We start from the raw sequence: 17,769 nt of genomic DNA, 5'->3' as shown, positions 1-17,769 counted from the left end.
AAAGATATTGCAGCCTTCTTATTGGCCCATAAGCAAGAAGCAGTGAGGGTACTGATGAAAAAAATCTAGAAAATTTGCGAATATGAAGATATAGCACTATATTCTACATCTTAGCGAATTCTCGAAGTGCCGATATTCGCGATAAAAATTCACCATTAGAATATTTGCCATCAACACTATGAAGGACTGCCCCTCCGTCTTCCTGTCTTAGCCAGAGACAGACAAGCCATAGCAACTGTCTTTTAAGGGAGCAATGGAAAAGGACAGAGGACATTAATGAAAGCTGTTATTATAAGGTTATTACAGATTTTTTGGCAATCATTGACAGACTAACTCAGGTATACATGCCTAGCTCTAATAAACTAGCAAATAAATAAAAATATGACAGTTACACTTTAAAGGGGCAGGGAGCTGTGGATGACACTGTTAAGGGAGCGGAGTGCACAGTTCAGGAGGCAGGTAGGGTGGCAATTAAAGCCACCCTCAAAAGAAGGACTTAAAAACCCCGCCCCCGCTAAGACACCCCCTGACCCAGTTAGGCCACGCCCCCTCACACTCCGCAGCCGACGCGAATTGAAAAAAACGAAGGTAAAATCAACTTCTGTCAGCTGCAGTGGTGGGAGGGAGGGTGACTTTCTCCCTGCAGCTCACGCTCAGACAGCATAGTTCAAAAGGACATCCCTGTGTCTGCCAGGACCTGTGCCGGACGAAGGACAGGGAGTCTGAAAGCCGGACTGTCTGGCCTAAAACCGGACCTCTGGCCACCCTAGTGGCAGGCTGCTGTGGAGGTCACAGTTAAGGGGTTGGTCTGCTGTGGAGATCAGTGTTAAGGGGCAGATTGTTTTAGAGGCCACTGTTAAGGGGACTAGATGTTGTGGAAATCACTGTTAAGGAGATGGTGTACTGTGGAGGTCACTAATAAAGGGGCGGCCGATGTGGAGGTCACTGTTAAAGGGGTGGGCTACTGTGGAGGTCACTGTTAAAGAGGGGCTGCTGTAGAGGTCACTGTTAAAGGGGCGGGTGCTGTGGAGGTCTCTGTTAAAGGGCCATGGAACGGTGGAGGTCACAGTTAAGGGGACGGTCCTCTATGGAGGTCAGTGTTAAGGAGCATGGTGCTGTAAAGGTCACTGTTAAGGGGGCAGGGTGTTGTGGAAGTCACATTTTAAGGGAACGGAGCTGTGTGGAGGTCACTGTTAAGGGGGAGAGTTATTGTGGAAATCACTGTTAACAAGATGGGTGCTGTGGAGGTCATTAATAAAGGGGCGGCCACTGTGGAGGTCACTGTTAAAGGAGAGGGCGCTGTGGATGTTACTGTTAAGGGGGCAAGCCACTGTGGAGGTCACTGTAAAAGGGGCGGGGTACTGTAGATGTCACTGTTATAGTGGATACTGTCGATATCTTTTAACGACACACACAATTATTAAATGAAATAGATTAAATATACCCGTGCGAAGCGGGGTCCTTCAGCTAGTTAGAAAATAAAAACAGATTAGATAAAAAGGAAATGTGTTACTATCTGGTTTTAACTGGCAGATAAAATGTTTGGTGACACGTTTTCTTTTACTTTTCCCTCAGCTCTGGCAAAACAGTTAGGCGGTTAATCTGTGTCTTCTTTAATTGTTAAGGTCATCACTAATTGCCTGAGCTGGGTCAAAAGAGAAAGCATTATCCCTTAACTGAATTTCTCTCTGTTTTTCATGGAATTTCCTTTCAGCGAATGTAACAGCATCATGTACACTATGAAAAGCAAGCAACTCTACATCACCGCTTGTGTTGCTGAAATATCCCCCATCATTAAGGGAGCGGCGCACTGATGGGTTGCAGTTTACAAGGAACACCTCCACGCAAATCTCCTCAAAATCCTTGCGAACCTCTTTGAGAATACCAAGACCAACAGTGTCTATGAATTGCATGGCACCACAATCAATAATAAGTGAGTGAATATCTAGTTGGGGGACGGAGGTTCTTGAAGCTTTCTGAGGATTCTGAACTGTTTTGATCAAATTAAACCTGGCTATAAACCTATTGCTTGGTTCTCTTGATGCTGCTTCTTCTTCCTTCTTGGCCTTCTTTTGCAGAGCTGCCACTAGAGATGGGTTGATACCAGTCTTGCTGTATAGAGCATTTCTGAAATAGTCTTTGTTGGCATAGTACAGAGAGGCATCAAAGCGGAATATTTTAACATAAGGAATAGTGTTTAGCTCCTTGTAAGTGAACTGGTCTTCATAAATTTCTGTCCCACTGACCTTACCTAATAAAGTCGCCCTTGGCCTTTGTGTACGCAAGATCACACAGAGCATAGAGAAGCAAACAGCCACTAGTAGCCCAATCTCAGTCGAGATTAAGGAAGATGCCAACATGCTGACCCACCAGACCACTGTGTCAATTTTACTTATTCGCCACATTTTTGGAGTGTCTGCAAATTTTCTTAGCGCTCCCCTGAGACTACAAATAGTGATGACACCTAAAACACAGTTTTGTAATGAATAAAACAAAGGAGCAATAGCAAGCAGTACTAGCAACAACACAGCAGAGCTGATGATGCCAGTGAGCTGTGTATTTGCACCTGTAGATTCTCTCAGAAGACTTTTAGCAAGTGCAGCACAGCTAGTAAAACAGGAAAAAAAGGATGGTATCAGATTGCACATACCAATAGCTATCATCTCTTGATTGGTGTTAATTGTGTACCCATACTTTTTGGCAAAGATTTCTGCAAGGGATACCGTCATGGCAAAACCAATTATTGCAATCGGGACTGCATCAGCCGCTACACTTGAAATGAGGTTCCAGTCTGGGACTCTGGGAGTCTTGAAACCAATAGGAATGGTGCCACAGATTGACGACTTATAGTTGGTGTTAAACTTAAAGTAATGGGAAACCAATGTGGCTACAATTATGACTATCAGTTCTACTGGAAATGGGATTTTCATCTTATTCTTGAACCTATCATTAATTTCTTTGACAGGTACAATAGTCATTATTGCAACTATGCTAGTTACTAAGTCACATATATTTGTAGTTTTTATATAAGAAAAGATGTCAATCCAAGTAAACACCAGAGCCCCTGCCCCATCCCGACGAGGAATCTTTAAGCCAAAGAGATACTTCATCTGGGAAGTCAGAATAGTAAGGGATGACCCAGTAACAAAACCACTCAGCAAGGGTTCGGACAAATACATGGAGATGAATCCTAACTGAAATATTCCCATTAGAATCTAAAAAAGAAACAAAAATGAAAATGTATAGAATTAATACACAAGTTGTGAAATATCTAATTATTTAATAGTCATTTAAAAATAAATCATGTATAATATTATTATTGTTGAAATTTATATCTCATACTTTAGTCAAGATTTTTTGGGTAAACCATCTACCTTTAGAGGATTATTACTATCTCAGACTTTTATGGCATAGCCACACATTATGTGTGCCATGAAAGTCTGATAGATGTGGGATGCCATGTAGCTCAAAAACTGGCTCTGTTTGCTAGCTGCAATGTTTGGTGAGGTGGCTATGCATTCGCTGTTCTCTCCTTATACTTTTATTGGAATTTCAAAACAGCCGAGAGCAGTTGCCATAAAAGTCAAAGTCTAAAATACCCCTTTGATTGGCTTAGTACTATTCATGCAAAAGTCTACTCACCTGGTACACACCAACAATAAAAGTCAAAGAAGTGGCCACAGTAATGGCATAGCAGCTTTTATCACATATAGTTCCATTGGTAAGTGTTGAGTTTACCACTGCTGAGGTGGTCTCATCTGTGATGTAACCTGCAGCTTTTAGCTGCTTGTTCACAGAGTCTCCTACCATCAAACAAAGCACTCCATATGTTCCAACACAATTATGGCGGGATGTTGCTGTCAAGAAATAGATAATGCAACAGAAAAAGTTGGTGTATAAACCATAAATTGGGTCTTGGTTGGCCAACAGGGAATAAGCAATTGACTGTGGAATGGTAACAATGCCCACAATTATGCCAGATGTGATGTCACCAGGCAGGTATTGCTTGATCTTATAACGTGGAAACCATTGGAGAACAGGAAAAAGTGTTAGAAAAAAGTTGGCAACTACTTTCGGGCCACTTTTACAGTATTCTCTGGTTTTCTTTGTGATAAGTTCTTTGGTGTTAAGTTCTGGTTGGACATGTTCTTCGAGCTTCACATGCACATACTGAAATGAATGTGAATGTTCAATTTGATCAGGAAAGTCATTTTCGGAGTCCTCACTATTTTTATGCTAGGATAAAAATATAAAGGCAAGAGAAAAAAAAACATTAAAATGAAGCACCAAGAATGGCATTGTACAGTATATCATATAATGATATATTAACCCCTTCAAGCGACAGCCTGTTTGGACCAAATGCCGGAGCCCCATTTTTCAAATCTGACAAGTGTCACTTTATGTGGTAAAAATTTTGGAACACTTTTACTTATCCAAGCCATTCTGAGACTGTTTTCTCGTGACACATCATACTTCATGTTAGTGGTGAATTTGAGTTGATCCGTTTTACCTTTATGCATAACAAAATCCAAAATTCGCAGAAAATTTTTAAAAAAATCACTTTTTTCTAAATTAGAATTTCTTTGCTTTTAAGACTAATAGTGATACTTCATAAAATAGTTATTACTTTACATTACCCATATGTCTACTTTATGTTGGTATCATTTTGTAAATGTCATTTTATTTTTTTAGAAGGCTTCGATGTTTAAAGCACATTTCAAAATTTTTAATAACATTTCCAAAACCTATTTTTTTAAGGACCGTTTTAGTTATGACGTCCCTTTCTGGGACTTACATAGTAGAAACCACCCATAAATGACCACATTTTAGAAACTAAACCCCTCAAGTTATTGAAAACAGATTTTACAAACTTTATTAACCCTTTAGGTGTTCCACAAAATTTCATTTTTTGGGAGCAGATTATCCATTTAAATTAAATTTTCCTGGAACACATCAAGGGTTTACAGCCAAAGAAACTCAATATTTATTACCCTTATTCTGCAGTTTACAGAAGACCCCATATGTGGTCAGAAACTGCTGTATGGGCACACGGCAGGGCGCAGAAGGGAAAGGAGCGCCATATTGTTATTGGAGGGCAGATTTTGCTGGAATGGTTTTCAGGTGCCATTTTCCATGTCACAAAAAGTGACCCCATTTTGGAAACTACCCCCTCAAGGAATAAATTTAGTGGTGAAGTGAATGCTTTGACTTAACAAGCGTTTCATAGAATTTAGAAACAAATGGCTGGAATGGAGGACGGATCAATTTTCTATTGTGCCAGATTGTGTCATAGAAAACGGATCCGTCCCCATTGACTTACATTGTGTGTCAGAACAGATCCGTTTGGCTCAGTTACGTCAGACGGACACCAAAACGTTGTAAGCAGCGTTTTGGTGTCTGCCTCCAAATAGGAATTGAGACGGAACGGAGGCAAATGGAAGCAAACTGATACATTCTGAGCAGATCCTTTTCCATTCATAATGCATTAGGGCAAAACTGATCCGTTTTGGACCGCTAAACGGATCTCACAAACGGAAAGCCAAAACGCCAGTGTGAAAGTAGCCTAATTGGCACCACTTCTTGGTTTATACAGATCACTTTACTGCTGTTAACTCATTCTAATCCTGACTGTAATGATATCACATTTGTGTATAGATAAGACAGGATCCACCATTCACAATGGGCGACTGTCAGAGCTCATCTATTCTTTCTTTGTATGATGCCTAGAAAACTATCCCATAGAAGTCAATAGGGTCCCCTCCTGTCCATTGTGTATATGGCCCATGGGACTGCAATAAAGTAATTTTTTTTAATGCTGTGTAAATTCTGTTAAGGACAGATCAGGCAAGATGGCCGACCCCATAATAATGTTCAGGAAATAATATAAAAAAAAAATCTACAATCAGAAAATAAAAACAGATTAGAAAAAAGACATGTGTTACTATCTGGTTTTTAATGGCAGATAAAATTCTTGGTGACACATTTCCTTTAAGGCAGTGGCCTGCTTTGTCCAATTTGTTGAAGGGTCAATTAAGGATAATCAGGTTATCTGCTGTCCTGCTACTGAGATCCCCACCAAACAGCTGTAATCTGTAGGTAAACGTAGTAACAATTGTTTAATTGCCCACTTTATAGGGGAAACTATATTAAATAATGGTCTTTCCATTTAGAATAGCTGTTGTAAAACTACAACTCCCACCATGCCCTGCTGCAGGCTGATGGCTGTAGGTTGTCTGGGCATGCTGGGAGTTGTAGTTTTGCAACAGCTGGAGGGCCGCAGGTTGGGCATCCCTAGTTTAGAATGAGAGATGCTCTTGGCATCTGCCTGTGCTCAGACTAACAGGTAAGGGTCTTTATTAACTATGAATTTCCAAAGAGTGTACATGAAAAATGTACGTCATCAGGCCGGTCTTTAAAGATGGCGCCCGAACGCGTGCGCTGCGAGCGCCATAGCCGCGGGTGGCCCCTGCTTCTTATTGCAGACACCCGCGGCTCATGTCCGCAACCGGCAGTAATACCAATCACAGACATTTGACCCCTCAGATCCCATGATCAATCCTGACCACGGCATCTGAGCGGGCTGAAAACCGATAGCGCGCTCTTTCAGTTATGCTCCGGCTCCCCTGTGTGGCAGAGGAGCCGGAGCTTGTGTGCAGCAGCCCCTGTCTTTGTGAATGACTGCTGCTGAATAGTATTTCCTATGGAGCCCTTGCCTGTAATAGGGCTCCATAGGAAAGTAGTAAAATCATCATAGATTCCAATGCAAGTGTATTGGAGTCTATGATAATAGCAATCAGATGATTGATTGTTATAGTTCCCTATGGGAACAAAAAAAAAGTGTAATAAAATAAATAAATTAAATAAATTTTATTATTTTATTTCAAATTACCCCCCTTTTCCTAAGATAAAAATAAGCAAGAAAAAAAAACGCCCTTAGTATAAAAATATAAAAATATATTCCCCATACGGCAAACAGCAAAACGGAAAAAGCGTCCAAATGGCTGATTCACCGTTTTTGGTCACTTCATTTTCTACAAAAAAAATTTCAAAAAAGTTCAGATCACCCTGCAAAAAAATGAGCCCCCATACAGTTCCATAGACATAATTACAAAATAGTTACAGGGGTCAAAATATGGCGACAAAAAAAATAAAACCGATTTTTTTTCCCCCACTTTTTAATTTTTTTATCACTATCAAAACGCAAGAAAAACTATACATATAAGGTATTGCTTTTTTTTTTGCAATTTAACCCCATTTGGAATTTTTTTCCTGCTTCCCACTAAATCATATGCAATATTAAATGGTGGCGTTGGAAAGTACAACTTTTCCCGCAAAAATCACGCCCTCATATGGCTATGTGAACAGACAAATAAAAAAGTTATGGCTCTGGAAAGGCAGGGAGCGCAAAACGAAAACGCAAAAAAAAAAAAACTCTGGGAGTGAAAGGGTTAATGTATAAAAAGTACATTTGTTTTTCAACAATCAGGCGAAATGTTTTGGAGAAGTGGAAAAATATTGATTATCTTTTGATAATGGCACCTGTCAGGGGTGGTGTATATAAGGCAGCAAGTGAACAGTCAGTTCCTAAACTTTGTGTTTTGGAAGAATTAAAAATGGACAAGCCTAAGGCCCCTTGCAGACGAGTGCGTCCGGATTAGGTCTGAATGCGTTGCGTCTGCGATCAGGGTAAATCATGCGAGTAGGTACGCAATTGCAGTCAGTTTTGACTGTGATTGCGTTCCGATGTTCAGTTTTTATCGCACGGGTGCAATGCGTTTTGCACGTGCGTAATGAAAAACTGACTATGGTACCCAGGCCCGAACCCAGACTTCTTCACTGAAGTTCGGGTTTGGGTTAGGTATTCTGTATGTTTTAATATTTTTCCTTATAACATGGTTAGAAGGGAAAATAATAGCATTCTTACTGCAGAATGCTTACTAAAATGTGGCTTTAGGGGTTAAAAAAATAAATAAATTACTCCCCTCATCCTCTTGTTCGCACAGCCGTCATCTTCTTCTTTCTTCTTCTTTCAGGACCTGCCAAAGGAACTTTGATGGCGAAATCTTCTATCTTCATTCAGCAGGACCTGCGCTGACGTCACCGCGCTCACCACGTGATGAGCGCGATTACGTCATCAAAGGTCCTTTTTTATATATTTTTTTAACCCCTAAAGCCACATTTTAGTAAGCATTCTGTAGTAAGAATCCTATTATTTTCCTTTATAACCATGTTATAAGGGAAAATAATACAGTAAATTGACTTTTATCAATTTACTTACATCATCTCCTAGCAACCATGCGTTAAAATAGCACCGCATCCGCACTTGTTTGCGAGTGCTTGCAATTTTCACGAATCCCCATTCATTTCTATGGGGATGCGTTAAAAACACAGAATATAGAACATGCTGCGATTTTCACGCAACGCACAAGTGATGCGTGAAAATCACCACTCATCTGCACAGCCCCATATAAGTGAATGGGTCCGGATTCAGTGCGCATGCAATGCGTTCACCTCACTAATTGCACCCGCACTGAATTCTCGTTCGTGTGAAAGGGGCCTAATGATCTCAGCAACTTTGACAAGGGCTAATTAAGATGGTTAGAGAAATGGGTCAAATCATCTGTAAAATGGCAGGTCTTGGGGAGTGTTCCCAATATGCAGTGATTTAATACCCACCAAAAGTGGTCCAAGAAAAGACCACCATTGAACCAATGATACGTTTAGATTAATTTCTGAAGGCTTGATTGAATAGTAGCTGAAGGCTAGCCTGTCTAAGGCTAGGTCTACACAACGACATTTGTCGCGCAACATTTTGTTGCACTAATGTCGCGCGACAATTTTTATAATGGCAGTCTATGGTGTTGCACTGCAACATGCAACATGCTGCGACTGTTGCTGCGAGATGGATTTTTCTGCGACTGTTGCATCGCAGTCGCAGCATGTTGCATGTTGCAGTGCGACACCATAGTCTGCCATTAGAAAAATTGTCGCGCGACAATTTGTGCAACCAATTGTTGCGTTACAAATGTTAGAGTGTAGTTGTGCCCTATCTGTCGCGCGACAAATGTCGTCGTGTAGACGTAGCCTAAGGCTACTTTCACACTAGCATTTTTGCTGGATCCGGCAGGGTTCAGCAAAAACTCTTCCGTTACTGATAATACAACCGTCTGCATCTGTTATGAACTGACCCGGTTGTATTATCTTTAACATAGCCAAGACGGATCCGTCATGAACTCCATTGAAAGTCAGTGGGTGACGGATCCGTTTTCTATTGTGTGAGATTGTGTCAGAGAAAACAGATCCGTCCCCATTGACTTGCATTGTGGGTCATGACGCATCCGTTTTGCTCTGCATCCCAGGACGGAACGCAAACCGCAGCATGTTAGTGGTATGAGAACGGAATGCACTTTGGAGCACTCCGTTCTGTTCAGTTACGTTTTGTCACCATTGACAATGAATGGGGACAAAACGGAAGCATTTTTTTTTGGTATTGAGACCCTATGACGGATCTCAATACCAGAAAATAGAAACGCTAGTGTGAAAGTAACCTCATCTGCTCCTACCGAAGCTACTATAGCACAATTTAATTAAAATGTTAAAGGGATTTTAAAGGGAAGTCTAAACTGCTAAGGGCACTGTTCAAACATAAAAATGCAATTCCCTCCACTCCTGTACTGAGGAGACATTTCAACACTAGGACACTAACTGACAATAACTGACTGTAGCCGGTCACATGTTCCTCTGTTGGAATCTGTCAGGATTTGTGGGGTAATTTTTTTTTTTTTTGTAAACTTTATTTTATTTGTACATTACAAACTACAAATCCAAACAGTACATCATCCCTCTAATAACCAATACCACCACCCCCCTCCAAAAAAGTATTACTATTATTATTGTTTAGGCTGTCTGAACAACATCCTAAGAAATTTAGACACAATGTTTTGCTGCCTGCTGCATAAGTGGCTTTGTTGATGCAGACTGTTTAGAGTGCTAACCCTTGTTCACTGCCAATAGCACCTACAATGGACACATGAGCATCAGAACTGGACCATGGAACAATAGAAGAAGACATATCTCCCAACCATTTTGCATCCGGGGACTGCTGAGGTATGTCCCGATTTCCACTGTATCTGCTTCTTGAGGACATAGGTACATTTGAATTAAATGGTGGAGCAGGGATCCGTCATCTCCCTGCTCCACCATTTCTCTGCTGGTGCTCTCCCCAGCAGCAGGCACTATGCAGTGACAGTTACATGCAATGGTGAAGCTGGGAGCCATCAGCAACCTGCTCTACCATTTCCCTGCTGATAGGGTCCTTTCATCAGGGGAAAAAAGACTAGGGGAGTATTACATTTTTATTTAAAGTACACTACAGGAGCAGAACTACAGTAAGGGGGCACTAAGGAGGCAGCCCTACTGTAAGGGGGAATAAGAGGACATACCTACTGTGTGGGGGCATTAAGGGAGCATGTTACTGTGTGGGGGAACTAAAGGGGCATAACTATTGTATGGGGCACTAAAAGGGCATTCTACTGTGTATGGGAGCACTAAGGGGGCATTTTACTATATGTAGGCATTAAGTGGGCATTCTACTATAAAGTGGGCACTAGGGGACATACTGTAACTACTGTGTGATGGGAAGCATACAGTAACCACTGTGTGGGGCACTAATTGGGAATAATTACTAATTTGCAGGCACTAAGAGGCATAACTACTGTGTGGGAGCACTTAGGAGTATGCCAACTTTAAAGTAACAGTAAGGGGGCATTGCTGTGTGGGAGCACTAAGGGGGCATAACTACTGTATGGGGGCACTAAAAGGATATTCCTACTGTGAGGGGGCACTAAGGTGGCATAACTACTGTGAGGAGCAGTAAGGGGGAATAATTGTGTAGAGGCATGAGGGGGACTGGGTGGGATCGGGCAAGTATGGATAGGCTTTGGGTGGAGTTAGATATATAGCTTGGTGTAGAAAAAACAATTTCAGTGGCATGCAGTGCAAACCACTGCTGTTGTCCCTTCTTGCACTTTTCTAAAGTTGGGAGGTCAGGAAGAAGTTGTCTTGTCCTGATGATTCAAATTTTTGTGTATATAGTGTGGATTACAAAGTAAGTGTGTACTGCTTTTCTTTGGATGCAATGGCACCACGATGCTCTGAGGGAGAAAGCCAAGGTGTCAGGGGCAGTGTAAATGCTTTAGGCAATGTTTTGCTGGGAAACCTTGGTCCTTGACGGATCAGAAGAACAGAAAATGATAGGGATTTGTGAACTCTCACTTAAGAATCATGCACACAAACGCATTTTGTTTCCGCATCCAATCCACATTTTGTGCGGGTCGGATGCGGATCCATTCAATGAGGCCGCAAAAGATGTGGACAACACACTGTGTACTGTCCGCATCTGTATGTCCATTCTGTAGCGTTTTACAGATGAGAATAGGACTGTTCTATAGAGGCCAGGAAGTTGCGCTCTGCAAGATACAGTAAGCACACAGCCGGTATCCCTGTTTTGTGAATCTTTGCGGACTGCAAAACCTGCTACGGTTGTGTGCATGAGCCCTTAGATACATTTATCAAATGTGAAATTTGATAAATGTGACACAAAGTTCACCACTGGACAGCTACCTCAGGGTCTCTTCAAATGTGAAATGGCACCCAAAAAACATTCTACTAGAATCTGTCCTCTAAAAACCATATTGCACTCCTTCCCTTCTGAGCCATGCCCCCATGGAGTTTAGGCCACAGAGGTTCCTGTAAACTGCACAATTTTGAATAATTTCAGGACGTAATTTTTTAAAATGTAGTAATTTATTGATGGTTTCTGTTATGTAAGACCATCAATGTCACTTCAGAACTGAATCAGTTTTGGAAATTTTCTTGAACATTTGAAAAAATGCTTCTAAAATTCTAAGTCTTGTAAAATAAAACGACATTTATAAAATGATGCCGAAATAAAGTAGACATATGGTGAATGTTAATTAATAGCTATGAGGTATCACTATCCGTCTTAAAAGCAGAGCAACTAAAATTTTAAAAATATGAAAATTTCTGTAAATTATTTATAAATAAAGGCAAAAATATCTACTCAAATTTACCACTAACACGAAGTACGATGTGTCATGAGAAAATCTCAGAAGTTATTACGCAATAAAAAGTGACACGTCAGATTTGAAAAATTAGGCATGGTCAAGAAGGTGGAAAATGGAAGGGTCTTGAAGAGGTTAATTGAAACTGCAAATATACACATGATTATACCCAATTATCCTGAAATGCGTGGAAACTGATTTAGTAGCTTATCAGTTCTTAATAAATAATAAAGGAGGAGATATATGATTTGATTTGTGCTAGTTTTCTAGCAATCCATTTTGGTGCATGTCACATTTTCTCATATTTGAAGACTGGCAAGAAAAGTACAGTATGTTGGGATCAGCAGGAGATCATATCCGACAACAGTCCAACAAATTTATTATAAAAATGTAGTATCTCCACTGAGCTACTGTCACGGATGGTGTTGTAGAAAACTGGAAGTTATAAATAAACATCCGACTGACTTGATCCCAAACTAAGGAACATATGGGTGAGCCCTATAAAACCCATAGAGCTCTCCCTGACTGCTATGCCCATGCAAAGATCTTTATGATAGAGGATTGCATGCCCTTGTACCTAGACTGTGTGACACCTGAAAACCATATAATAGTGAGGGGAAACGACCACCGGCTCCCTGCACTTAATACAGAGGGAGTCAGGGTCACCTAGAATCAAGCCAGCATGGAAACACAAATAAAGGAAAAGACATCTGAGGAACCAGCAGTTGTAGCCTCTAGCAGTGAACACAATCCAGGAAGTAGTATAAACCGCAAAGTGAGGCAGTATGGGAGGGAATATAAAGGGAGGCAATCAGTGTAAATAGGTGACAGCTGGGAGAAGGAAAAGAGATGACAAAGTGAAACCAAAACAAAGAACATCATGCAAGAGGTACAGAAGAACGTCTGCCAGAGCTTCTCAGAGAGGTGGCGGTGACAGCTACTCAGTAATATGTATCTGTACAGTGCCACCTGCTCTTTGTTCTTTTGCTGACTTTTTGCACCTCACTGAGTTGGTCGCACGCGCTTTGTTTAAATCTTCAACTGCCTTTAGCCATCTCTTCAGTTAGAAGCTGTGGCAGTTACAGGGAAATAGCTACTGCATAAGGGTCCATTCAAACGTCCATAGTGTATTGCAGATCAGCAATACACCCAGCCGGCACCCCCATAGAACTGCCTATTCTTGTCCACAATTGCGGACAAGAATAGAATATGTTCTATTTTTTTCGGGAGCCGCAGACCGGAAGATCGGGGCCGCGCTCTGGAAATGCGGATGAGGACAGCACACTGTGTGCTGTCTGCATCATTTCCGATCTCTATTGCTGTCCGCATATCTTCCGGCCCCATAGAGAATGAATGGGTCCAGATTCGTTCCGCAACATTGCGGAATGGATCCAGACCCATTGTACAGACGTGTGAATGAACCCTAAAGGACATGCACCCTGATCTGCCAGCCTGAAAAGAATCTATCATAACAATTGTAGAATTGAATGGGAAGATCTCTGGTTTCATTTGAGGTACAGGGCTGTTTCTAGCTTTGTTACAAAGGTATTGTCAAGTACTATATGATGTCTGATTTCGATGTTTTACATCAATCATGGCATACCCCTTTAAGTTGTTTATGTATTTTACTAAAATGAACTTCAGTTTAAAGACAACGCAGTGCAATCTGCAGGCATTATGTTATAGCGCAGAAGGAACTGCAAAACGGAAACCAGCCTTTAAGAGGAATTCCACTTTGCATTCCTTCATAATAGAAGTCTATGGACAGCATAACAAATCCGCTCCCGTAGACCTCTATTATAACGGAATGCAAAATGGAATGCCTCTAAAGGTGTCCCTTTTGCATTACGACTTAAGTTTTGCATTATTTTCCAATATAACCATATAACGGAAAATAATAAAGTCATTCATAAATCGCTCGAACCCCAAACCCGGACGTCCGTGAAAAAGTTTGGGTTCAGCTCACAGGGTTCGGTACGAACCCGAACTTTGCAGTTCAGTTTCGCTCATCCTTAATAGAAAGCTGTCAGTCACTGATAGATGTACACAGGGAGGTGTTATCAGTGATTGATTGTATTCTCTGTGTAAGTGTGTATATAGAGATAGCTGTCATTTATAGCTATACATAGGGGAGGTGTTATCAGTGATTGACAGTATTCTCTGTGTAAGTGTGTATACATAGATAGCTGTCAATCACTGATAACTGTACACAGGGGAGGTTTTATAAGTGCTTGAAAACATTGTCTGTGTAAGTGTTTATACATATATAGCTGTCAGTCACTGATAGTTGTACATGGGAAGGTGTTATCGGTGATTGATAGCATTCTCTGTCTAAGGGTGTATATAGAAATAGCTGTCAGTCACTGATAGTTGTACATGGGAAGGTGTTATCGGTGATTGATAGCATTCTCTGTCTAAGGGTGTATATAGAAATAGCTGTCAGTCACTGATAGCTGTACACAGGAGAGGTGTTATCAGTGATTGATAGCATTATCTGTGTAAGTGTGTATACATAGATAGCTGTTAGTCACTGATAGCTGTACATGCGGTGGTCTTAAGTTCAGAAAGAGAAGACTTTAAATAGAGATATATATATATATATATATATATATATATATAAAACAGGTTTTTATGTATCTTTTCCTACAAAATATATATCAATCTGCTTAGCTCTATAACATGCTGACTGCAGATTGCACTGTATTTTGTGGTGACAAGTAGTGTTGATCACGAATATTCGAATTGCGAATTTTAATCGCGAATATCGTCACTTTGAGAATTCACGAATATTTAGAGTATCGCAAAATATATTCGTAATCGTGAATATTCGATTTAAAAAAAAAATATTTATGCAAATTTTTGCAATCAAGAAAATAATGGCTGGAGATCATGAATTCGCGAATTCTCGAATATATGGCGAATTTTCGCCCAAATATTTGCGAAATATCACGAATTCTAATATTACCCCTGCCGCTCATCACTAGTGACAAGCTCTCTGTGCTTTTACTTACATCATTAGCTTAATCATTGTGGAGACAGATCATATTTAGTGTTGGGTGAATCGAACCCAACAATGTGATCTGAATTTCGGGATAAATTTGAATTGCCACGAAGCTGAATTTCCTAATGTTTCATGGTAACAACTCGATTTTACCTGAAATAGTGTAAAAAAACTAAGAAATTCATACTTACCTCCTCCATTTGCTCACGACGGGCCGACGCCCGCTATCTTGATTGAAGATCTGACATGAAATACCTTGCACAGTGACATATGACGTCACCACACCGGACGATATGATGACATCATCTCGGGCCAAGCAAGATTTCTCACCAGATCTTCAATCAAGATGGGGCGGCCAGCCCATCGTGAGAAAATGGAGGAGGTGAGTATGATATAATTTATTTTTCTGTTACTTTTACACTGTGTTTGTACTATCAGATGCCGCGATCATGTATGATCATGGAATCTGAGGGGTACAATGACGAGGAGCGGTGCAATTGCAGCTTTTTGTCATTGCACCAAGAAATGCGCCTTGTGAGTAATTCGTCAGAAAGTGAATTATTTTGTAAAATTTGTCGAAACAGCCAAATCAAATACTTTTCTCATCTCTAATTATATCATTATTGATCAACCTATATAAGGAAAATATAGTGATGTCAAGTGATTGTCTCTAAAGACACCTCCAAATGTGGTGTCTTCTGATGGAACTTGTTATTATACCAGAGTCTGATCCTACTAGAAAATAGTTTCATTTTTTGGTGGGTCAGTCCAACCCTGTGCACAAATTAATATTTTCCAACTTTGTAACACAGCATTCGTTACATGGAGGCCTGTCTACGAATTGTAAGCACCATGGCTGTAAGCCGAAGATGTTCAAACATCTATCTACAAGGCGTGTACATAAAGATCAGTGTGCAGATACAGCAGTGCTCGCTTTGTATTTAGCAAACTCATTGTTAAAGCATATTGATAATCACTAAAGAATATTCAACAATTGTATCATTTATAATTATCACAATCAATTAAGCCATAATGCAGTAAATACAGAGCACCAAATGATATATTTCACTCCAGTGCACCTATATAAATCGCTAATTGTGCATCTATTTGTAAAAGAATGTATGTTTTTAACCAAACATTAAAGGAAACAATAACATTAAACCACATTCCAAAATCAGTTATATCAGCAATTTATGTAAAAAGAATAGGACCCAGGAATATAATCCTTGCATAAACACAGTGAAAGGTGAAGGATGAGCATCATTTCGTAAAAGACTAGAATTGTTGTATACTGATCATAAGCTACCAACATTATCAACATAATTATGTTGACATCTATGAAATATAGAAGTATGGATCCAAAACCTAGAACAGAATATGATTCATTACAAGAAATGTGTCTGCTTTATAATAATGACCAACCTGCCGCATGATGGATGGGTTTTGTCTAGTCTAGAGCAGAGAAGTAGTGAGACATGCAGATCACCTCCTATTACCCTCTGACATTTATAGCTATGCACTTTAGAATTACAAAAGAAGAGGCCAATCATATTTGGCTTATGCAATACAAAAAACACTAAAGCTGTCAATTTAGGTTTAGACCTTTATTGAAGAAACTGGATTTAGCCAACAACACTTTTCTGTTAAATCAGATAGCCTTCCATGTCTACAAAACAAATGAAGGTTCCATCTTATAACTGCCTTTATAGGCAATTTGAGAACTTTATGCAACTGTAGCCACAAAGCTTGATGAATCTGGAGTACAAGACTTAGGCTACTTTTTACACTAGCGTTTCTATTTTCCGGTATTGAGATCCATCATAGGTTCTCAAAACCGGACAAAAAAACGCTTCCGTTTTGTCCCCATTCATTGTTAATGAAAACAAAACGTAACTGAACAGAACAGGAGGCTCCTAAATGCATTCCGTTCCGTTCTCATACCAGAGAGCAAACCGCAGCATGCTGCGGTTTTCTTTCCGTCATGGGATGGATCCATCCTGACCCACAATGTAAGTCAATGAAGACGGATCCATTTAACGCTGACACAATCTGACACAATAGAAAATGGATCCGGTCCCCATTGACTTTCAATGGAGTTCATGAAGGATCCGTCTTGGGTATGTTAAAGATAATACATCCGGATCCGTTCATAACGGAAGCAAATGGTTGTATTATCAGTAACAGAAGCGTTTTTGCTGAACCCTGCTCGCTGGCAGCCAGTTTGCTCACTGCGTCTGTGCCGAATACATCACAGTGCTCCCGGAAGAGAAGACAGCCAGCATCGAAGAAGGAGGAGAGTGATGTGACGTTGGTGGATCCTCCTATTTTCCTAATTGGCCAGCGCTTTATTCCCACTAATACCACCAATGATCAAAGGGGGCATTAAATGAAACAATATTTTATATAAAAAAGCAATACTAATAATTATTAGATTTATGAACACTATATCACCAACAAATCAAATTAATTTTTTTACCAGATAAGTAGTTAAGGCTGACATGTCAGCCTGCATTTGTGGGAGGGGCGGAGGTGCCTTTAAATAGCCAGGGCACGCGTCACTCCTTGCCCGTGAGCTATCTGTGCAAGGAGGAGTTACTGCTGTTTTTCCAGCCTAGCTCACGTCGCCAACACACACGTGTATCCAGCCACCCGTAAGTATGCTGGGGCCGCTGCTCCCTTCAACTG

The 17,769-nt window shown here is 40.5% G+C and overlaps 1 protein-coding gene across 1 annotated transcript; it reads right to left on the bottom strand.

Moving 5' to 3' along the window:
- Positions 1-1,613: 1,613 nt before the first annotated feature.
- Positions 1,614-16,557, bottom strand: LOC120978415 (sulfate transporter-like). The gene is made up of 3 exons (XM_040406550.1): positions 16,507-16,557; positions 3,643-4,236; positions 1,614-3,215 (listed from the first exon to the last, which is right to left on the bottom strand). The coding sequence occupies exons 1-3, from the start codon at positions 16,513-16,515 to the stop codon at positions 1,614-1,616; spliced, it is 2,205 nt and encodes a 734-aa protein (XP_040262484.1). The 5' UTR covers positions 16,516-16,557.
- Positions 16,558-17,769: the final 1,212 nt, after the last annotated feature.

Source organism: Bufo bufo, chromosome 1 (genome assembly GCF_905171765.1).
Source record: "Bufo bufo chromosome 1, aBufBuf1.1, whole genome shotgun sequence".
Taxonomy (NCBI): domain Eukaryota; kingdom Metazoa; phylum Chordata; class Amphibia; order Anura; family Bufonidae; genus Bufo; species Bufo bufo.
Note: the sequence above shows the minus strand (reverse complement) of the source record. Positions and strands in the feature narration are given on the sequence as shown.